The 23,575-nt window shown below is 38.3% G+C and overlaps 3 protein-coding genes across 3 annotated transcripts in view; 1 reads left to right on the forward strand and 2 right to left on the reverse strand.

Moving 5' to 3' along the window:
• LOC119254495 (olfactory receptor 4A47) overlaps positions 1–23,575 on the reverse strand; it is a 409,525-nt gene that overhangs the window by 147,565 nt on the left and 238,385 nt on the right. The gene's annotated exons all lie outside the window — the stretch shown is intronic.
• LOC119254507 (olfactory receptor 4C45-like) lies at positions 10,222–11,151 on the forward strand. Its single transcript, XM_037521609.1, has one exon. The coding sequence runs from the start codon at positions 10,222–10,224 to the stop codon at positions 11,149–11,151; it is 930 nt and encodes a 309-aa protein (XP_037377506.1).
• Positions 16,747–17,776, reverse strand: LOC119254509 (olfactory receptor 4C3-like). Its single transcript, XM_037521610.2, has one exon. The coding sequence runs from the start codon at positions 17,689–17,691 to the stop codon at positions 16,750–16,752; it is 942 nt and encodes a 313-aa protein (XP_037377507.1). The 5' UTR covers positions 17,692–17,776; the 3' UTR covers positions 16,747–16,749.

The following is a 23,575-nucleotide window of genomic DNA, read 5'->3' on the forward strand; positions in this document are numbered from 1 at the left end:
TTGAAGAATGCCATTGAGATTTTGATTGGAATAGCATTGAATCTGTATATTGCTTTTGGAAGGATGGCCATTTTAATAATGTTTATTCTTCCAATCCATGAGCAGGGATGTCTTTCCATTTCTTTGTGTCTTCTTCTATTTCTTTTAACAGTGTTTTATAGTTTTCTTTGTATAGGTCCTTTACCTCTTTTGTTAGATTTATTCCCAAATATTTGATTTTTTTGTTTCGATAATAAAAGGGGTGGTTTTTTTGATTTCTTCTTCTTCAGATTTATTGTTTGTGTATAGGAAGGCTACTGACTTTTGCACGTTGATTTTGTATCCTGCCACTTTACTGAATTGATTGATGAGTTGAATTAGTTTTTCTGTGGAGATTTTGGGGTTCTCTATGTATATTATCATATCATCTGCAAATAGTGATAGTTTGACTTCTTCTTTTCCTATTTGGATTCCTTGGATGTCTTTCTCTTGTCTTATTGCTCTGGCTAGGACTTCCAGTATTATATTGAAAAGCAGTGGTGAGAGTGGACATCCTTGTCTTGTTCCAGATCTTAATGGAATTGCTTTCAGCTTTTCACCATTGAGAATGATACTGGCTGTTGGCTTGTCATAGATGGCCTTTATGATGTTGAGGTATGTTCCTTGTATCCCAAGAATTTCAAGGGCTTTTATCATGAATGGGTGTTGCACTTTGTCGAAAGCTTTCTCAGCATCTATTGATATTATCATATGGTTTTATATTTCTTTTGTTGATGTGTTGGATAACGTTGATTGATTTTCGGATGTTAAACCATCCTTGTGCCTCTGGAATGAATCCAGCTTGGTCGTGGTGAATTATCTTATGGATACATTGTTGGATTCTGATAGCTAAAATTTTATTGAGGATTTTTGCATCAGTGTTCATTAGGGAGATTGGCCTATAGTTTTCCTTTTTGTGTTGTCCTTATTCGGTTTTGGTATTAGTGTAATATTGGCTTCATAGAACGTGTTTGGTATTGTCCCTTCCTTCTCAATTTTTTGGAAGAGTTTGTGAAGGATAGGCACTAATTCGTCTCTGAATGTTTGGTAGAATTCATTTGTAAATCCATCAGGTCCTGGGCTTTTGTTTTTGGGGAGGTTTTTAATTACCATTTCAATTTCGCTGCTTGTAATTGGTCTGTTTAGGTGTTCTATTTCTTCTTTATCTAGCTTTGGGTGATTGTAGAGTTGTAGGAATTTGTCCATCTCCTCTAGATTGTTGAACTTGTTTCCATATAACTGTTCATAGTAGTTACTGATTATTCTTTTGATTTCTGCTGTGTCCGTTGTGATTTCTCCTCTTTCATTTATGATTCTGTGTATTTGTGCTTTCTCCCTTTTTCCTTTGTGAGCCTGGCTAGGGGTTTGTCTATTTTATTGATTTTTTCAAAGAACCAGCTCTTGGTTTCATTGATCTTTTGGATTGTTTTTTTAGTTTCAATTTCATTTATTTCTGCTTTGGTTTTTATTATTTTTTCTTCTACTGGTTCTGGGGTTTTTTGTTGTTCTTTTTCTAGATCTTTGAGCTTCGAGATTAGGTTGTTTCTTTGAGTTCTTTCTTGTTTTTTGATGTGAGCTTCTATTGCTATATATTTTCCTCTTATTACTGCTTTTGCTGCATCCCATACATTTAGGATATTGGTGTCCTCCTTGTCATTCAATTCAAAGAATTTTTTAATTTCTTCTTTGATCTCCTCGTTAGTCCAGTGGTCTTCCAGTAGTGTGGCTTTTAATCTCCATGAGGTAGGATAGTTCCTTGCCTTCTTTTTATGATTTATTTCTAGTTTGATGCCTTCGTGGTCGGAAAAGATGGTTGGTATGATTTCAATCTTGGTGTATCTGTTGATGTTTGTCTTGTGCCCCAGTATGTGATCGATCCTGGAGAATGATCCGTGTGCGCTTGAGAAAAATGTGTACTCCGTTTTTTTTGGGTTTAGTGTTCTATAGATGTCTGTTAAGCCCAAATGCTCTAGGTCCTTATTTAGAGCTTTAGTTTCTTTACTTATTTTTTGTCTTGTTGATCTATCCATTGTTGATAGTGGTGTGTTGAAGTCTCCCACTACATATGTGTTTTCTCTGATGTCTGTTTTCAGAGAGGACAACAGTTGTCTGATATATTTTGGTGCTCTTTCGTTTGGTGAGTATATGTTAATGAGTGTTATTTCTTCTTGAAGTATTGTCCCCTTAATCATAATGTAGTGACCATTGGGTCTCTTTTTATTTTTTGAGTTTGAAGTCTGTTTTATCTGATATAAGTATAGCTGTTCCTGCTTTCTTTTTTGGCCCATTTGCTTGTAGGATTGTTTTCCATCCTTTGACTTTGAGCCTATTTTTATCTTTTGTAGCTAAATGTGTTTCCTGGAGACAGCAAAAGGTTGGGTTTTGTTTCTTAATCCAGGCTGCAACTCTGTGTCTTTTTATTGAAGAGTTTAGTCCATTTACATTTAGAGTTAATATTGATATGTTAGCATCTGTATTTGCCATTGTGTTTGTCTTTCCTTTGATTTTATTTATTTATTCTTTTAATAACTTTTTTTTTTTTTTGGTCTTCTTTCGTTGTTATTCGTCCCTCTGAGGTTCTGGCTTTAGGATTCCTTGTAGTATTTTTTGGAGTGGGGGTTTAGTCGCAATGAAATTCCGGAGTTTCTCTTTGTCTGGGAAGGTCCATATTCTTTCTTCATGGAGGAAAGAGAGCTTTGCGGGATAGAGTATTCTTGGTTGGCATCTGTTTTCTTGGAGTCTGTTGACTATGTCCCTCCACTCTCTCCTTGCCCGTAGTGTTTCTTCAGAGAAGTCTGATGTCAGCCTGATTGGTTTTCCTTTGAATGTTATCTGTTTCTTCCCTCTTGTCAGCTTCATTATTTTTTCCTTGTCCTGGATTCTTGGGAGCTTTACTATTATGTGTCTTGCTGTGTTTTCCTTTCGTCGTGGAAGTTTGGTGTTCTTCTTGCTTCTTGTATATCAATTTTCAGCTCCTTCTTCTCATTTGGAAGTTCTCTTCAATTATATCCATGAATATTTTCTCTGTTCCTACATCTCTCTCCTCTCCTTCTGGAATTCCTATAACTCTTATATTTCCTTTCCTCATGGAGTCAGATAGTTCCCGAAGTCTTTCTTCATTCTTTTTCCTTCGTACTTCTCTTTCCTTTTCTGTTTTGGTTCTTTTTATTTCTGTGTCTTCAAGATTACTTATTCGTTCTTCCATTTCATCTATTCTGCTTTCATTGCTTTTCCCAGAGTTCTTTAGTTCCTCCATTAATTCTTTGATCTCCTGCATTTCTCTTACTTCCCTCTTTAGGGACTCAATTTCCTTCTTCTGATCTATCACTTTTTAATCATGGCAATTTTAAATTCTCTTTCTGGAAGGCTCAGAAGTTCTTCCAAGTTGCTGTCGTTGCAATCTGGGGAGTGGTTTTCTTTTTGTGGTGTGCTTCTTTCCTGAGGAGTTTTAGGTTGCGTGTGGTTCTTCTACTCCCTACCGTCTGTTTTCTAATTTGTCGTATGCGTTGGGACACTGTGTTGCTCGGACTGACTGACATCTTGGGTGAACTTCTCCGCTCCCCTCTGGCTCTTCCAGGAGCCATCTCTGTCTTCTGGGGGAGCTTTCTGTTGGTTTTAGGCAGTTTTTACTGAAGAAATGTCCCTGTTCTCAAATGGCGAAGCGGGATGCAGTCCCTGCGCCTCCGGTTTCAGGCACACTCTTCTGCGCACCCGGTCTGCCCCGGACGTGGGTGCCTGCTCCCTCTGTGGGCTCAGACTGCTGGTCGGAAGGGGCCTGGCGTGGAATAACTTCCCGGCTGGCCACTGGGTCCTCCAGAAACCTTCTGCCCTTTTCAAGCAGTCTTAAGAAATGTCCTGTTTTATAGGGTGTTAGTGACTTTTTTTTTCCTGGTCGCTAGGTGGCGCCAGAGATCTCTCCTATTGTCCTTGGGGGCTGTTTTTCGCCTCCCCCACCCCGTGGGACAGAGAACAGAGCGGGAATGGTAGGGTACACCTCAACAGCTTTGGGGTGCTGTGTCTGCCTTGTGCCCCACCGTCGTGGAGAACCCACGCCCCGAATTTTCGTGCCCCGGGTCTCAGTTCAAAGCCCTCAGGTCCAGGACGCGGGCTGTAGCCCAGTTCAGTGGCGCGGGAATGGCGCCTTTTGCACCGCTCCCGTGCCTGGGCGCCTGGTTCCTGCTCACTCAGGGAGGACCTTCACCTCAGTGAGGACCTCCGTGCGTCTCCCCGCAAGCCTAGGTCGTCTCCCCGCAAGCCTAGGTCGCAGGCGCGGGGACCTGGGCAGCTGCGATCCAGGTCTGCACTTGCTTTTCAAGCGCGCAAAGCGCGCCGCTTTCCCGCGCCAGCTTACCGGCAGCCCGGGCTGTGTGCGGGTCTCCCGGGGTCTTTGTTCTTCTCTAATGGCGCCAGGAGCCTTCGCTCACCGCCGCGGCGGATCCTGCAGGGTTCGCCTCAGCTCCCGTTCACGGGGTGTGGTGGCTGCAATAGTTCCTTTCCACTCACAGTCCTGCTTGCTGCCTCGTTTGTTTTTGTGGGCCGTTTTGGTGTGTTGTTTCCTCCTCTCTGCCGGTTGGAGAGTGCCGCCTCTGTGGGCGGGGGAGGGGAGCAGGGTTCTGCGCTTCCCTCCCTTCTAGTCCTCTTTTATGGCCACTTATTTCACTTTATTTTTTTTAGTAAATATTTTTTTATTACAGTGAAAAAAATTGTGGTTTTCAGAAGTGTGATTAATGGAATAAATTCAAATATTAAGGCAGAAAATAGAGTTAAAGAAAAAGTGTAGAGATTGGAAGGGACTGCAAATAATAAAAGAGTTTAATAGTTTCCAGCTGAGCTTGGAGACCTATGAATTACAGCAAATGCCCTAGTGTCTCCTGAGGTTCGACAGGGTTATCTGAAAAACTGATCCTATTGATTCATCAGCCTTTCTTTAACTTTGTCTTTACTTATTAACTTTTGGTGCCTTTATACACAATGGAATACTATTCAGTAATCACAAAATATAAACTCATGCCATTCGCACAATGTGGATGGAGCTAGAGGGAATTATGCTCAGTGAAATAAGTCAGAAGGAACAAGAAAAATACTGCAAGTTTTCACTGATAAGAGGAATATAATATAAGGAAACCAAATAAGACATCAGTGTAAAAAAATAATAACAATACAAAACACAACAAAACAAAAACAGACAATTCTGCCCAATTTTTGACTGGGTTTTTCCTTTCTTTTGGCTGAGTTGTATAGCCTTTTTTGAAAAACATTTCCAAAAAATATTTGTTTTATTGTTTACATCATTGTCATTTTTTCTTTAAAAGATTTATATATTTATACAAGAACCGGGGTACAGGCCAGATGGTATGGGAGGGTGAGAGGATTTACCACGGACAGAGTGGGGAACAGAACAGGCAGACTGACAAAAAACACTGCTAAGGGGAGCAGTGGGCAAGACAGAAGAGGTCAGCCTCACCATGTGGAACTCTCCCTGGCCCGCCGGGATCGAACCCGCACTGCAGATGCTGCGGACAGGCTCACAGTGCAGTGCTCAACTGCCTGTGCCACCAGGGACGCCCCACTGTCATTTTTAAAAAAGATTTGCTCCCCGACCCAGGCATAATCCCCTAGAATATCCATCACCAATGTACCCGGGCTCCAACACCACAGTCGCCTATGCTCCTCCCTCTGTCCCTCTGATCCCTCTCCCTCCCCCTCCCTTGCAGGATGTCTCGGGTTTATAATTGTCTGTTTTTGTTTTGTTGTGCTTTGTATTATTATTTTTTTCACACTGATGTCTTATTGGGTTCCCCTATATTCCTGCTATAAGTGAAACCATCCGATATTTTTCATTTTCCTTCTGACTTATTTCACTGAGCATAATTCCTTCTAGCTCCATCCATGTTGCTGTGAATGGCGTGAGTTTTATCATTTTTGATTGCTGAATAGTATTCCATGTGCATATATATAACACATCTTCTTGATCCAGTCACCATTTTTGGGTATTTGGTTTGTTTCCAGGTTTTTTACCTATCATAAATAGTGCTGCAATAAACATAGGGGTACAGGGTGTTCTTTTGAATCAATTTTTGTGTCCTTTGGGTAGATCCCTAGAAGTGGAATTACTGGGTAATATGGTTGTTCCATCTTTAGTAGCCTGAGGAACCTCCAGACAGCTTTCCATAGTGGTTAGACCAGTTTACACTCCCACCAGCAATGTAGGAGAGTTCCTTTTTCACCACATCTTCGCCAACATTTGTTCTTGCTAGTATTTTTTTATATGTGTCATTCTTACTGGTTTAAGGTGGTATCCTGGTGTGATTTTGATTTGCATTTCCCTGATGATAAGGGATGTTGAACATTTTTCCATATGCCTGTTGGCCATTTGCATTTCCTCTTGGGAGAAATGTTTTTTAAGTTCTCCCCATTTCTTGACTGGATTGTTTACTTTGTTTTTGTTGAGCCATGTGATCTCTTTGTATATCTTTGTGATCAGTCCCTATCAGTTGTACGGAGTGCAAAAATTTTTTTCCCAATCAGTGGGGTGTCTCTTTGTTTTGGTTAATGTCTCCTTTGCTGTACAGAATCTTTTCAGTGGATGTAATCCCAGGTGTTTATCTTTTTCTGACTTTCTTTGCTTTGGGTGATGAGTCTTCAAAGATGTTACTAAGATGTAAGTCTTGTAGTGTTTTACCTTGTGTAGGCTTTTTGTAGCTCTTAGATGTTAGCCCCTTGTTGGACCCATGATGTGCAAAATAAACTTTCTCCCAGTCAGCAGGGTGTCTGTTCTTTCACTAGGACAGCTTTTTGTTTTGCTGGAGCACAATTTACTTACTTTGACATTGTTTCCATGGTTGTTGGAGACAAAATCTCCATGTTATCCCTATCATAAAGCATTCTAAACTAAGTTTCATTCTTCAACTATAATCAGAAATATGTTTAAACAAAGTTCAACTGCATTTCTAAAACTGGGCTTTAATGATGTTTGTTGGTGCCAGTGGGAGTAACTAAAAGACCTTGGCTAATGCATCAACAAACATTAAAACAAAGCCAATTAATCCTCTCAAGACTTGAAAGGGTCAATACATTCCCAAATCTTGTATGTCAGGAAGGTCTATTTAAACATTTCTCCCAAGTCAATGAAGAAAGAATTACACAACAAGCTGCAGGTTTGTTCAGGAGACACTAGTTTCAAGCTCAGTATGAGATAGAAGAAGGGCTTAAATCAGGAATGAAAGGATCTCTCTCCACATTGCTCATGACGTTTTCAAGAAACAAAAATTTTGCAGAATTGGTTTGAGAAAAAATGTCCAAACAAGTGAATTTGACTCACTTTTACATTTTACAGTTCTGTATACTAGCTTTTCCTGATTTGAAGAACTTTTCATTGGTCCTCTGCTTTTTAATTCACATTGACTACAGTTCAAAGGGATCAAAAAAATCTATTTTGAAGATGTGTTTCTATTTTCACAGGAAGTCAAAAAAGTGAGTAAAAATAAATCTTAGAGACATGGAATTTCCCTAACTTAACCCATTTTCTAATAATTTCAGATGAATAAAACAAACAAAAAAAAACCCAGAATGTCCAATATTGGGAAAGTTGTATAGCGTGATAAGAATCCCAGTGTCCCACTTTAGTTTGAGACGTGCATTTGCAGCTGTGTGGCCTCTGCCATGAGGAGAAGAAAGCAATGACCGGACTCCATCTGAAAACTGAGGAATCCACAATCAACTAGATCCAGGTCAGTAATAACTAAATCTTTTCCCAAAATTTTAAGCTAATCGAGTTGATCTAACCAATTTACTGTCACTGATATTACTTTGCATTTAGATTCTGTGAGTTGAAGTTGATCTTTTTCTCTAAAAATGAGTTTGGACAAATGACATGAAAAGGCCAATAGAAAACACACTATCTGTAATGTACACAGATAAGACATGACCTGTTGAGAACTTTGAAACATTGTGCATAACATATATGCCGAGATAGAGTGCGTCCGTACATCTCTGTAATAATTTGAAAATCCATCCCCCATTCATGACTTCCATGTCACCACACTGAAGTTATAACTGACAATTTATATCTATTAAGGATGACTGACCACTACACCACCATCTACAGGAAACTTGGAGTGAGAATAAACAACTCAGTGGCTGAGTTTCCTGCAAAGAAAGGTATCTTTCCTCACCATTATTGAACAAAGGGTCACAATACTGATTTCCGTGCTCAGAAATGTAAGGAAAAATTATGTAGTTATGTTTTTTTGGCACAGACTGGGCAAAGTAGAAAAAGAGGAAAAGAAGTAATAAAATATCTCACGATGGACTAGAGTCAAAATAAGGGGGGAGGTGCAATTTTATGAGGAATATAACCAAAATGAAAATGCATACATTGTGCAAAGATGAAAAAAGATGTAAGAATTATATAAAATAAAATATTTAAATAAAATATATATATAAAGAATTAAATTTAAAAAATCTTTCATGATGTTTATAACAATACATACTAACTCTTAAAATTCTGGGCAGAGAACACTCAAGACTATAAATATATTCATGTACATGTTAACTATTTTTACTCATTACTTATGAAAAGATCACACTACTGCAATTCATTGAAATCACACTAAAGGAAAAATTGTATTATCTCAGGTAACCCTAACATTCCTGTCTTGTCAATACAAAACTTAGGAAACTCCCTGCCTCATTATATTCTATTTGTAAGATGGGAGTAGAATTACAGACCTAGTGCAGAGCAGTTGACATCTGCAAGAGAGACCAGATGCACAAAAACTTCATTTAAGAGATAGTAAGGGCCAGCAAAATCAAAAAAGATAAACACATGCAGTTTGCAGCAACATGGATGGAGCTAGAAGGGATCATGCTAAGTGAAATAAGTCAGAAAGAAAAAGAAAAATACTGGATGGTCTCACTCATAGCAGGAATTTAGAAAACCTAAATAAGAGACCAGGAAAAAACTAATTAATACAAAGTAAAAATCAAAATCAACAAGCAACTATAAACCAGAGAAATACTACGAGGGAGGGAAGAGAAGGGGAGAGGAAGGACTAGGGTCAAAACAAGGGGGGGTGCAATTGTATGGGGAATATAACCAAAATGAAAATGCATACATTGTGCAAAAATGAAGAATAATGTAAGAATTATATAAAATAAAATATTAATTAAAAAAAAGAGATAGTGAAAGCTTTACGAGGGATATTGCCCCAAACACTTGTCCACATTGACAATGTGGAAGAAGGAAGCTAAAAGAGTTATGTTGACAGGACTCTAGACTCAACATCCAGGCTGCTGAGTGAATGCTACTCAATGAGCTGTTATAAGAAAGAAAAAGAAAAAAAAAACCTTACTGAAGGAATCTAGGGGAACCAAATAAGGGATCGGGGGAAAAAAAACAATAATAAATTTTTAAAAATTAGCAGGCAACTATAAATCAGAGAAACTCTGCATGGAACGAGGAGGTAGAGGAATTAAACAAGGGAGAGAAGAGCTCAAGGGACTAGGGTGACAGTTCATGGGTGAATTGGTGGTGGGAATTTTATGGGGACTACACCTGAAAGGAGAAAGCATACAAACATACATTGTACAAAAATTAACAATGGTGTAAAATATACATATGCATAAATTTTAAAAATTATAGAGAAAAACAAACAAAAATCCATCAACAGCTGTCTCTATGTGTGCATGTGCATTCATTCACCAAAAAAAGTATTGAAAGCTCACAGACACCACTAATTTAGATTTATTAGTACTTGACTTTGTTGTGTCTCATACACAGTGGACTTTTAAAAGAATACTGACATTATATATTCATAATAATTCATGTCAATAAACAGATAAAAAATTCAAAATAATTCTTATTAGTGAAAAATGTCCCAAAGTATGAAATAAAATTGTGAGATTCTTAAAGTTGAAAACATAGTCTGGAGGTCAACTGTAATTCAACATTCATCATAACACCTAGACTTTGTGTGGTATTAGGAAGATACTGTCACTATTCAATGACTATAATTTAACCTCCTTCCATTCTTCTTTACAACAATCTGAAAAACAACAAAAGTGAGTGGATGGTGTAGCTCCACCAATTCCGGACACCAAGACTCAAAGGTAATGGAAATTTTTAATATTGAATTAAAAATATCACTCAAACTACTGTCATCTTTCCAGATGGACTATGTACTCGCACTCAAAGCTGAATCCATGGAAAGAATGAATAATGTAACAGAATTCGTTTTACTGGGCCTGACCCAGAATCCAGAACTGCAGAAACTCCTATTTGCTGGGTTTTTAATCATCTACTTGATCACGTTGACAGGAAACTTGGTCATCTCCATCACCATCTTCATCAGTCCAGCTTTGGGTTCTCCCATGTACTTTTTTCTGGCTTTTTTGTCCATCATAGATGGTTTCTACTCTACTTCCGTAACACCTAAAATGATCCTTGGCTTTATCTCTGAAAAGAATACCATATCCTTCAATGGCTGCATGAGCCAGTTCTTTGCTGAACATTTCTTTGCTGGAGCCGAGATCACCTTGTTAACTGTCATGGCCTATGACCGCTATGTGGCCATCTGTAAACCCTTGCACTACATGACCATCATGAGCCGACCTGTGTGTGTGCTTCTTGTAGTAATAGCAGGAGTGTTAGGGCTTCTTCACGCAGGCATTCAGATTGTGTTCATGGTCCAGTTACCATTCTGTGGCCCCAATGTCATTGACCATATAATGTGTGATGTGTTGGCTCTCATGAAAATAGCCTGCATGGACACTCACACTTTGGAACCCCTGATTGCTGCCAACAGTGGCTCAATGTGTTTGCTTATTTTTTCTATGCTGATTGCTTCCTATATCACCATCCTGCGCTCCCTGAGGAACCACAGTGCTGAGGGGCGCCGCAAAGCCCTGTCTACCTGCGCCTCTCACTTCACTGTGGTCATCTTGTTCTTTATCCCTTGCATATTCATTTATCTAAGGCCCATGATCTCCTTCCCCATTGACAAAGCTGCGACTGTTTTTTACACCATAATAACTCCTATGTTAAACCCTCTAATCTACACCCTCAGAAACGCAGAGATGAAAAATATCATGAAGAAACTTTGGAGGCAATTAATGAAAACTGCAGGTAAATAAACCTTTCAGTTGGTGTTTAGGGAAAAAATGTCTAAGGATATGTTAGACAGATTTAGTCTCCTTATTTAATTAGGATTGGATTGGCCAATTATTCTACCTGAATCAGTTTTGTGCAATATCCCATATATTGTTGGCAGGGTTGACCTATCAGTTAAGGCACAAAAGATATAGTGTAGTGTGATAATTTCAGTAGTCCCCAAATATGTTTAATTTCTTCCAAAATAAGAAAAATGAATGCAATCCAAATATAACCAGATTATAGCAATCTTTGGGGTAGGGGGAAGCCTATAAGGACAAATGTACCAAGGGTCCACAAAAGTCACAGTGTTGCCCTAAATATGCATATGAAACTGTCAACAGCAATATTCCTGAACAATCTATTCCAGCACTACAGCTAGAATGAAGTTTTATTTTAAAAACAAACAACAACAACAACAAAAAAAGAGTACAGATGAAAAAAGGGTAGAGCAGTAAGAAAGATCTTCAAGAAGTACTTCTATCACAAGAAGTACTTCATCTCTGTATGTATGAAAGGTGTACAAATGTTCTCCCACCACAGCCATGAATTTATTTTATTAATCATAATACCATGAAGACAACATTTGCACATGAACTACTTTTTTAAAATTATAATTCAAGTCTGACTTTAGACACAGCCAACAGAAAAGTTTCTGAAGACAAATGGCAGTTAAGGAGAAATTACCAGTCAGATGAGAACAAGCTGTGTCATGGAAATGGGCAAGTGACCATGTATCAGAACTGCATGACCCGATCCACACTGTGAACATAATGAAATCAAAGAGATCCAGAATGAGTCTGCAGCTTTGAAGTCACAGCTTAAGGGCTTTGACCAAATGGGCCTGATTTCTCATCCAAGTTCCATCACTTATTAGCCTTATAAATATAAGCTGTTATTTTACCGCTCTACTTATTTTTTCACCTATACAAGGGAAATGACTTTACAGATGACCATAAATTATGCAAAGTAAATGATTAATATTGCTGATGAGAAAAGCTCTCATTATAATGAGGCAGATGAAAATTAATAAAAACTGCAAGACACTGTACCGCATTCAGAGATGTCACCAGGAATAAGGTGTGCAGGGGACAGCAGACCCTGACAGAGAAGCCCATCTCACTGCTACTGTCCTTCACCGCCATGATCATGGGAGGCAAATGTCTGTCCTAGCAGCACATCTCTTCAAAATCTATCACAAAAACCACCCTTTACAAGTAGCGACAGCATACAGGTGAGCTACTATCTGAGCAAGGATATTTAATGGGGCTTGTGACTAGGCCTCTGGACACTAAGAGCTCACCCATCACAACTCCCTATTCTATGAGAAATGCCCTTGAATATCTCTGCAGCTAGCAGTGCAGGAATTGCTGGAGCAACTGTAAGATGCCCGAGCAGAAAAGCTCTCACTATGAGGTCTCCCTCTGGTCCTCCTGTGGAATGTGAAAGGGGTATCCAGAGCCAGAGACTGGAAGATCTCTCTGTGCAAAGCTTGTGATTCCTGGGGAAGAGCTCAGAAACATGTTGTAAGAAGAGATTTCTCACCCAGGATTCAAATAGCATGTGATACTGACATTTCTCGTGTTCTCAGGACTTTAAATCAAGTCAGATCATACTATAGAGAAAGGCCTCTAAAAAACCAGATGTTTTGCCATAATTTGTTATTAGTGATTTTCTTGTGAATATATACAAACAAGAATGTTTTAAAACATCAAATTTACCTTTTAAAGGTCTAGCTGTAGCTCTCTCTTGGGAAAAATAATAAAATAGGTTAATGTGACAATAAGTGTGATGGCAATGGTGATGATGATAATGATGATGGGTATGACAGCACTTTCTAGATTAAAATCCTCACCGCATTTTATATGTTCTGGAGGCAACAAATCAATTCATTTCTTTCTGTCTTTAATGTATGTGTAGCCTCAAGCCATGGCGCTTTCTTCATTTAAAACAATTTATTATTTGGACATAATGATGACCCTACCCACAGGTGGTAAGAACATCAATAAAATACTTGCATGAACAATTATGCAGCTTGTGTGCATTTGCTCTGTACAGTTATTTATAATTACTCTGTTGATTCTTACTACAGCTCAGTAAGTACAATTATTTTGATATCCCATTTCATAGATTAGGAAATCAAGGCTTGGGGAGAGTCTTTTTATTGCTCAAGACCAAGCTACAGTTTGACTCAATCAGAATTCAGTCTGTCTGCCCAAAAGTTTTTGTGTTTTATCAAACTCATATGGCATCCCCCTAATATGAACAGACCACAAAATTAACTTTTTACACTTCTAATCTCTGGAATTCTCTTCTTGAAACCTTTCGGTGATCATTGTTTGAACCAATATTAAGAGGGGCCTCCTTCACAGTGAGACTAGGCTAAAGATGTATGAGTCTGTAAGAGCTGGTGAGTGACTAGTATTTTCATTCTCACCTAATCAGTAATTTTACTGAAATCATTTATTCTCTGCATACACTGCTCATACAAAATGGAGCAACCTGTGGCTTATATGGTACTTTCCTTTGATAAATAAAAACAAACAAGCATGGTCTCACTCATAGCAGGAATTTAGAAAACCTAAATAAGGGACCAGGAAAAAGAATAACTATAATAAAGAAAAAATCAAAATCAATAAGCAACTATAAACCAGAGACACACTAAGGGGGGGGGGAAAGAGGGGCAAAGAGAGGAGGGATCGGGGTCAAAATAAAGTGGGGGGGATTGTATGGGAAATATAACCAAGATGAAAATGCATACATTGTGCAAAAATGAAAAATGATGTAAGAAATATATAAATATAAAAAAATCAAAAATCAAAAAAAGTTTAAAAAACAAGCAAGTATGTTTTTGACGTATGTGTTCACTAGTTGCCATTCACTTAAAAATAAACTTCATTGAGGAAGTGACATTCACAGAGGAGAAGAGCTATGCTGTAAGTAGCTTGCACATAACCATGAGTGTGGAATAAAAATCTCAAATACAGGTCTTTTAATCCACAAGCATATTTTCAACTGTACTTAAAATTGAGAGGCTCGTGTTATTTCTAGCTTTATTTCTTCTGTATTCCACTGGCAGAAAAGGGAACTAGCATTTACGAGATACCTGTTAGCCCATCAGACACCCTGTTCTTCACACACATCTCCTTTCATAAGGGCATAAACTAAGGATGAATATTTCCTGTTCTTTAACATTTTAAAAGGACAGGTTTAACAGGGAAAGGAGAAAGAAAAAGAAAGTCACCTACATAGTCACAGGGAGGCAGGAGAGCAGCTGAAAATGCTCATTTTTTTGAAAATGTCATTCATAAAAGTTTATTTGCCTAAGATGCCTTGCAAACTTAACAAAGAAATAATTTAACTTCAGAGAGTGCCTTTTAGTATAGCTGAGATTTAATCAAGTTTTATCAAAGAAGAAATGGAAAGAAGAGGTGAAAGAAAAGAAAGAGGAGGAGAAATAGGCACTGAGGAGTAGAAAGAGACCCACCAAAATGTTCACAGTGATCAACTGTAGGTATCAGACTTGCAGATTTACACACACACACACACACAAACACACACACACACAGAGTCCATCTTTATTTTCCTATATTCTAAACTTTTTAAAATGGTATTAAAGAAAGATAATTCACATAATCACCAAATGGAGGTATCATTGCCTTTGAGGACATGAATAATAGTAACTTTTAAATCACATAGAAAATGTCTGATATTTACTATGTCTTTATTCCAGCAGGTTGAAATTTTTTTAATAAGCAGCACTCATAAGTAAGGTGGGCCACTGCTAATTGTGACTCAGATAACAATAAACAAGGGGACACTAGATCACTATTTTATACTATTTGATATTTTAACTGTAACTAAAAATAAATGGAGGGAGCAGGAGAGGGAAGGTGAGGAGGTTCTAGGCCGGAGCAGAGCACAGTGGAGGGGAGTGAAATGTCAGCACACATTGGTGGGTGAGGGGCGGTGGGGAATGAAGCTATACTCCCAAAATTATAGTTATATAAGCAACCAGCAAATCAATAAAATTTGAGGGGAAAAATAGACTTACTTAGAGCTTAAAAAAATAAATTTGTGTCTCAAATTGCAAAAAAAGTAAGCATGCCGTTTTAGAAAATCCCTTGGAATAAGGTTGTGGCACCCTGCAATAAGGTAAGCTCTGTTTTAGTGAGCCCCACCCTGACTTCATATGTCTTACTGCATTGGAAAATTGACTCAATTACACTTTAAGTATCTAACAGCAGAAAAGAGTAAATAGAAACAAAATTTCAAGGTCTCATTTAAACTTTGCCTTTATTAATTAGACTATCAAATGTGAACACTAAGAGAAGACAATTTCATTGTGCCGAAGAGCTCTGTGCAACTGTTGCTTTTGTTGGACATAGTAGTTTGATGTAAAACAACATTTTTTTCCTGATGACATCTTGAATTTTTTAGTCCTGGAGACCACTTTCAAACACTTGCAGTAAAGATATTGCTTTTGTTGATTCTTGTATGTTTTAGTTTGTGTGAAAAGTGCATATGTTACAACATTGTGAATTGCAGACTCTTTCTCAAATAAAGAACAAATTTATTATAAGTTAAGGAGCCTACACTCTTTAGAGTGAATCCTGAGAAGAGATGTGATGATAGTTTGTAAAACCAGGAAAAGAATGGGGTGGAAATGGACACATTCCAACAGCCATTCAGAATGTGAAAGGGGAGTTAGGGAAACTAAAAGTAAATAACCACTTTGCATCACTGTTCAAAGAATAAGTCCACTCTCAGTGTGACATATATATCAAACTTATTGGAGAAAAAAGCAAAAGAAATCAACCTCTTTGTGGAGGCTAGGAAATATATTGAGGTATATATAATATGTCAAGGAAAACATATTCCAGTTAAATGAGCCAAAAAGTAGATGAAGAACTGTACATAGATTAATGTCATTCTTAAAGTAACATTTAGACATGTGTTTTCTTTATCTCTGATACCTGCCAGGGCTTGGTCACTCACCCAAGGCCATGCCATTAGTAAGTGTGGAATTTAAAACAAACCTAGTTGCTCTGTTTCCAGATCTCACACTCTCCACTATGACACAGCAGCTACATGATGAGGTCACATGGGGTGATGAGAGGAACAGAAGCCACACCTGCCTGACACCAGCTGCTGGAGGTGGCTAAGCATGACATCATTTGCCTTTGGTTGTATTTTGCCTCACTGTTCTGTATTACACATCGATAATAGCTATCACACAAAATCAAGTATCAACATGGATTGCTGCTTCAAGAACTACATGATGATCAAAAATACATGATGAGTGCCATCAAATTTGGTTCCTTCAAAATAAATCAGCTTGATTGATCAATAACCATGAGACACAGTCCCCTCATTTCTAAAACTGAAATAATAAACATACAAGCCATATGTATTTCACAGTCATTTTATAATCAAATCCTGGATTCAGGTGAAAAAAGTAAAGCATGAAATTCTGTAAAGATAAATGGATGGATGAGATACACCAAGATGACATATAATAAAAAAGTTTTTGATTGCTCCATTACAGAAGTAAAGTGTTTTTATTTCCTGTTTTCACATCATTATCCACCTGCACTTTCATTCTGTGTGAAGAGGTTTCTCATGGCATTTTTCACCTCTGCATTCCTCAAGGTATAAATGAGTGGATTCAACATAGGTGTCAGAATACCATAAAATACTGCCATGTTTTTGTCTAGAGATAAAGTAGATGCTGGACGCATATAAGTGAATACACAGGGCACAAAGAACAAAGCAACCACAGTAAAGTGGGCCCCACAGGTGGAGAGGGCTTTGCGTCTCCCCTCTGCACTGTGGGACCTCAAGGAGCGCAGGATGATGACGTAGGAGGCAGCCAGCATCAGGAAGTTCAACAGGCAGATCACACCACTGTTGGCCACCACCAGCAGACCGATGGTATAAGTGTCAGTGCAGGCGAGTTCCAGCAAGGGGTACAAGTCACAGACAAAGTGGTTGATCACATTGGGCCCACAGAAGGGCAACTGAAGGACCAGGAAAAGCTGAATCAATGAATGCAGGAAGCCCCCCAGCCAAGCCACCCCCACCAGCAGGCCACAGAGTTGCCTGGTCATGATGGTGGTGTAGTGTAGGGGCTTGCAGATGGCCACGTAGCGGTCGTAGGCCATGACTGTGAGCAGGATGATCTCAACACCTCCCAAAAAATGGGCTCCAAAGAGCTGAGCCAGGCAGCCCTCAAAGGAAATATCTCTGCCCTCATATAAAGAGTCAGCAATGAGTTTAGGAGTCAGGGAGGAGGAATAACAGGTGTCTATAAAGGACAAGTTGGCTAGGAAAAAATACATTGGGGATGCCAAAGTGGAACTGCAGGCAATGGTGACCACAATGAGCATGTTACCACCAACTGTAACCACATAGATGATCAAAAAGAGCACAAATAAAACTCTCTGCACCTCCGGGTTCTGTGAGAGTCCCAGCATGAAAAATTCTGTGATATTGTGTGGTACTTCCATAGATCCCCAGGGCATGGAGAATGCAGGTACAGTATTGCCTAAAAGTCAAGACAGAATCATAACTGTAACCAAATGAATTACAGGTGGACAAATATGCAAGGTTTCCTTAACACAGCCTCTTCCCCGTGTTCTTCTTAACCCCTTTCAGCTCCAAAATTATTGTGCCAATTCATTCTGTTAACCACAAATGTGAACATTTTCTGTAGACTTCAGCATCACTGGGCACCCATGTTATTTTTAGTAATAATTTACAAAAAAAAAATGTTCAATTCTTTTGTTACTCCTGAAATTGAACACTGGCAGATAATGAGTATGATTCCAGTTGGAGAACATCTCTGACAAATATCTCTAGGGTTGATGTAGATCAATGGCACTGACAAGAATATTTAGGATCTCCTAAAATCTCTGCACAAGTAGTCTATACGCCTTGAATCAAATTTTTCTTCTGGACTTTGCAGTAAGATTTACTAGACATAACTAGTGGCCATTGTTTCTAATGGTAACACAAACTGATGTAGAACAAACTGAAGCAAGAGTGGGAGAACCTGACTCCACTGCAGCAGCATACTTGCTCGATTTCTTCATTTTGCTCATTGTTCATTTGCTCCCTCCATGTTCCAGGCTGTGGACAGCATCGTGCCTAGGAAATGACATTTCCCCTAGCTTTACACATTTCTAGGTGTTGCATTCCCTGGGCTGAGTGACACAGCAGTTACCAGTCCTACTGTCCAGAGGGAGGATTTAAAGTAATAATAAAATATTAGTGAACATCAGTTAAAGTCTGTTAAATCATTGCCTGCCTATACATAATATAAAGGACACTGCAGATAGAAAGGACAGGTGCCCTGTCCTAAGCAGCTATAAATTAGAATCTATCTCACCAAATATTTTTCTATTCACCCTTTATTCTCCTAGTGACATTAAGGAGGTATCTGTGCCTTCTTATTCTGGGTCTAACAAAAAGGAATCATTAACTACACACACCACCAACATATTATTTTCCTAACATGTATCTTCTTACAGTAGTTAAATCTTCCAAACTGCTGAAGATTGATGCTTAGTATGATAAAAGTTAGGGAAATTATAGGGAGTATTACAGGAAGAAAGACCCACAGAAAGTAAATACCTGAGAGAAAATCCTTGTGTTGACCAGAAAACTACCCCCTTTTTCTCTTGCCAAGCTTTACTGCAAAAAGATGAATATAGTTACTACAACCGCAAGCCTGGTAGAGAGTGTTGAACTAAAGACAGCTGTAAAAGAGCAAACATGTACGTAGCACTTAGCTTTTGTCAAGCATAGTCCTACCTGCCTGACATGCCTCAGCTTATTTATTCCTCATAGAATCCCATGAGGCACTTTACTGTTTCTGTTCTCCTTTTGCAGAAGAGAGCAAGACACACACTTAGCACATTACAGAAACATACTCTGTGGACAACAGCAGTCTAACTGCAGAGGCTGTGGGCTGCCCTGCACTGACCTGTCACTTAACCTCACTTACTTGCTCTGCTACTGAATGCTCATGTACCCACGGACAACTTCTCAAAGTCTCGATGTTCTCATCTATAACATGAAAAGGCACTGCTACCCACTGAGGTGGAGAGAGCTATAAATAAAGAGTATGTTGAAAGTGTTTCTATAGAGCCTGGATGTGACAAATAATTACTAAGTGACATCTCTAACATCCCATCTTCAATGCCATGGGCAACAAATTCATGTGACTTCAGGAGTTGAATGCATATATTAACACTCAGTAGAGACAGACATGGGTATGATCTTACTATAAAGATTAATAATGACCTAATACTGACCCTCACACAGAGCACGAGAATCAAGAAAATTCAATCAACATCAGTAGGCTAAAATTTAGCCAAATAATGAACTTATATGCCCTCAAATAAAAATTTAAGCTTATTGATCATATGACTCAAATTTATGAGTGTTCAAAATAAACTACTGGTTACAAACTAAGAAAAAAGTCTCCTATTGAGTTATCCAGGAGAAGCAAAGTGATTTCACGGCAAATAAGAATTTCAGTAAAATTATTCCTCTGAAAATTTATTAGAATTGCATTTCTCACTCACTTAATTTTTCAAACAGAATCCAGAAAACTTACATTAACTGTATCAGAGGGCAACAGGTCACCAGGCGGGTTCTCTTGTTTTCTGTTTGCCTTTAAATCCTAACATCAAAAATAAGAGGACCTGGGTGAATTTGTGAACGGTGCTCTAAAGCAGTTTCAAGCTTGTTGTCCCAAATTTCAAAGATCACAAGATTAAACTCCTGGCTGGGGTTAAATTGTTTTTTCATTGAGGCAAAGCACATGCTGACAGCAGTTATTGATGATAGCAACTCCTCTGAGCTGACTGGCTTAGAAGAAGCAAGTGAAAAACCAAAAAGGGAGTCAGGTCATTTACAAGCAGCTAGGAATCATTCCATTATCCATTTCCCTTTCATTTGTGGAATAATCAAATGGCTTATAAAATCATCTTCTCCAGGTGTCTCCATGTTTACGATGGTGGATTTAAGACTCAGATGATTAGGGGCAGCAGGTCTGAAGTCAAATGGGTGACTCGTAGCTGAGGCAGAGGGAGAACTCAGGCTGCTGATGGCTCCCCTCACCCTCTTCCCAACATAACCACCATCTTCCATATCACTTTCTCTCTCTTTGATTATCAAAAACAAAGTGCTGCTGCCAACACTGCAGGGAGCATCACAGGAGTAGTTGACTTGTTAGCTCTATTTTTGCTAAGAATATTCATCAGCACAGTCACAGAAAAATCTTTCTCCTTCCTCTGAGAAGGGTTATTTATAAGGTGGGAGTGAGAACATGGGGATGACCAGGGCTCTGTGCTTTCTCTCTCCCAGGGAGACAGTCTCTGCTCACAGATCACATGCTGAGGCATTTTGGAACTGGCTTTTTCTTCATTCACAGGTTGGAACAATGTTGAAGCCATCACTTAATTAATCCCTTTGAATGCATTTTGGTCTCACAAGTGCCTTAATTCTCTTCCAATAAGTACCCTAGATCCTCCTAGTGACTAGAGAATCCACATATTGTCAGGAGGAAAAGAGGATATTTCAGGAACGGATACCGGAGGCTCAGCATCTTTAGGGAGATCCCTGACTGAATAACAAAAAACAACAGTGTTCATGAAGCACCTTCTGTGTTCTGGGCGTGGGCCCTGGGCCCTTTCACACAGATCCTCTCTTTCACATCTCCCCATAAAGTAGAGAGAAAAATTTAAATGTTCTGATCCATACCGTGGCTATCAAATCCAAATAAGGACAACAAAATAAAATACAGGGCAAAATCCATGATGAACATAAGTGCAAAAGTCCTCTAACAAGGCACTACCAACCTAAATTCAACAGCACATTGAAAACATCAAATGGGATATCCATGGATGCAAAGACATTTCAACATATAAAAGCAATAAATCTGATACAACACAGTAACAGAAGGAAGGACAGAAATCATGATCAAATAAATAGGGATGGAAAAAACAGCTCAAAAAATTCCCTGCCCATTCCCAATTTAAAAAAAAAAAAACTCAGCAAACTAGGAATAGAAGGAAATTACCTCAACATCACACCAGCCATATGTAACAAGCTCACAATGACTATTACATCATACCCCAAAACTGAAAAATATTTCTTCAACAGCTCATCAAGTAAACAATTGAAAACTTTTCCTCTTAATTAGGAACAAAGACAGATACTTATTCTTTCCAGTTCTATTCAACACTACATGGGAAGCCCTCGCCAGAGCAGTAGGACAAGAAAAAAAGAAATCAATCATCAAACTGGGTTAGTAATGAATGTCTCTATTTTCAGATGTCATGAACTGTATAGAGAACTCTAAGCCACCCCTCTAACTCTAAGATACAAAATCAACATATACACCAGTTACATTTATATATACAAACTATTGTCAAAAAATTAACAATCCCATTTATAATCATAAAAAATATTAAAATACATCAAAATAAATTTAACAAAAGACTTGTAAACAGAGAACTGCAAAACACTGGTGAAAGAATATAATAAAAAGGGCACAAATAAGTCATCTCACATTCATGGAACGTAAGTCTTAATATTATCAAAATGTCTACACTTCTCAATGAAATCTGAAGGGTTAATACTATTCCAGTCAAAAATCTCAGTGGCATCCGCACAGAAATAGAAAAAAAATCTAAAGTTCATATGAAACGGTAAAGGGCACAGGTAGCAGGATCAATCTTTGGCAAAGAAAAAAAAAATACCGGCGGTATCTCACTTCCTGACTTCAAACTGTGTTACAAAGTTTTTGTAATTTTAAGAGTGGAACCACACAGACATATAGACCAATGGAATAATAGAGAGTCTGGCAACCGTGTGTGTGTGTGTGTGTGTGTGTGTGTTGTGTTGTGTGTCTAAAACTGTGTATAAGGCTATATTTATATCTTTATCCATATCTATATATGGATATGTAAATATATGTATATGTAAATATATAATTTATACGTATCTGTGCAAACATATAGATTAGGATATATAATCAACGGACCTTTGACAAGGATGCCAACAGTATGGAATGAGGAAAGGACAGTCTCTTGAATAAATGGTACTGAGAAAACTGGAAAGTCTCATGCAAAAGAATGAAATTGAACCCTTATCTTCCACCATATGTACAAGTGGATTAAAAATTTAAATATAAGACCTGAAACAATGAAAGTTCTAAAGGAAAATATAGCAGAAGATATTTGTGGTGTAGGACTGGGTGAAAGTCTTGGCTGTAACACCAAAGCTCAAGCAACAAAACAAAAATAGAAGATGGAGTTGCATCAAACTAAACAGGTTTAATCCACCAAACAATAAACAGAGTAAAAGGGCAGCCTAGAGGCTATGGTGAAATATTCTCAAGTCATATATTTTACTGAGATTTTGACTGGAATAGTATTAACCCTTAAGACTTCAAAATAGGTAAAGAACTCATGCAGCTTAACAGAAAAAATAACCCAACTATCAAAGTGGTCATTAAAACGGACCTGAATAGACTTTTCTATTGGTGATGTTTGAAAAACAGTATGAATGACCTTAATGCCACTAAACTGCACACTTAAAATAGTTCTATGATAAATTTCACATTGCATATATTTATCACAATTAAAAAAAGAAAAATACCAAAGGGAGCATCAGGCTGTGAATGACATGGCAGCACATAGGAGCAAAAGTTAAAGTTGAAGACAGTGCTAAAGGCACTGCTTCCATTTTAAGGTTCTGAACTAGTGGGAGTGTGTCATTTTGGTTTATGATAAAGGCTGATTTTAAAAATGGTGATTGTGAACAGTTACATTTATGTCTTTATTACCTCAGAAACTAAGGCAGAGAAGATTGTAGTGGTGGTTCCTTTCTCTAGGGTTTTTTCCCTCTCCTTCTGGATGTCTTTATACACAAGTGCTTGACTGAGAGTGATCTTCTCAATGGCTGCTGTGCAAACGCAATTAGTACTTAACTCTAAGTCACCATGAGTCACTCCTGTGGAGTAGAAAGAAAGGCTACAGTAGCCTGAATGCATCATGAGAACCTGTTGTCTAGGTACTCACTCCAGAGGAGGTTGCTATGTCTATGACTTTTAGATTATTAAACTTTGATAGCTGGGAATCCTGCCATTTGAATGTCCTCTATCAGTAACTTACAAAAATGTCACAACTTCCCAAGTTAAACTGGCACATAAAGTCTGGGGTTTCCATTCTCAGGGTAACTATACCACTTTGAAGTCATATTTTCAGAGATCCAATCTCTGAACTCTGACCTATGCCTCTGTACCCTTGTCCAAATCTACCATATCAAAATGAGTAACTAAGCCCTACAATAAAACACTCCTAGTTAATTTACCAGGGTTTCATACTAATAGCC

The sequence above is a fragment of the Talpa occidentalis genome, unplaced genomic scaffold (assembly GCF_014898055.3).
Source record: "Talpa occidentalis isolate TD23 unplaced genomic scaffold, MPIMG_talOcc4v2.1 talOcc4.3, whole genome shotgun sequence".
NCBI lineage: Eukaryota > Metazoa > Chordata > Mammalia > Eulipotyphla > Talpidae > Talpa > Talpa occidentalis.

What these genes read in the sequence shown, in the direction of transcription:
- LOC119254509 (XM_037521610.2), bottom strand. Translation starts at nt 17,691, where the DNA reads ATGCCCTGGGGATCTATGGAAGTACCACACAATATCACAGAATTTTTC.
- LOC119254507 (XM_037521609.1), top strand. Translation starts at nt 10,222, where the DNA reads ATGGAAAGAATGAATAATGTAACAGAATTCGTTTTACTGGGCCTGACC.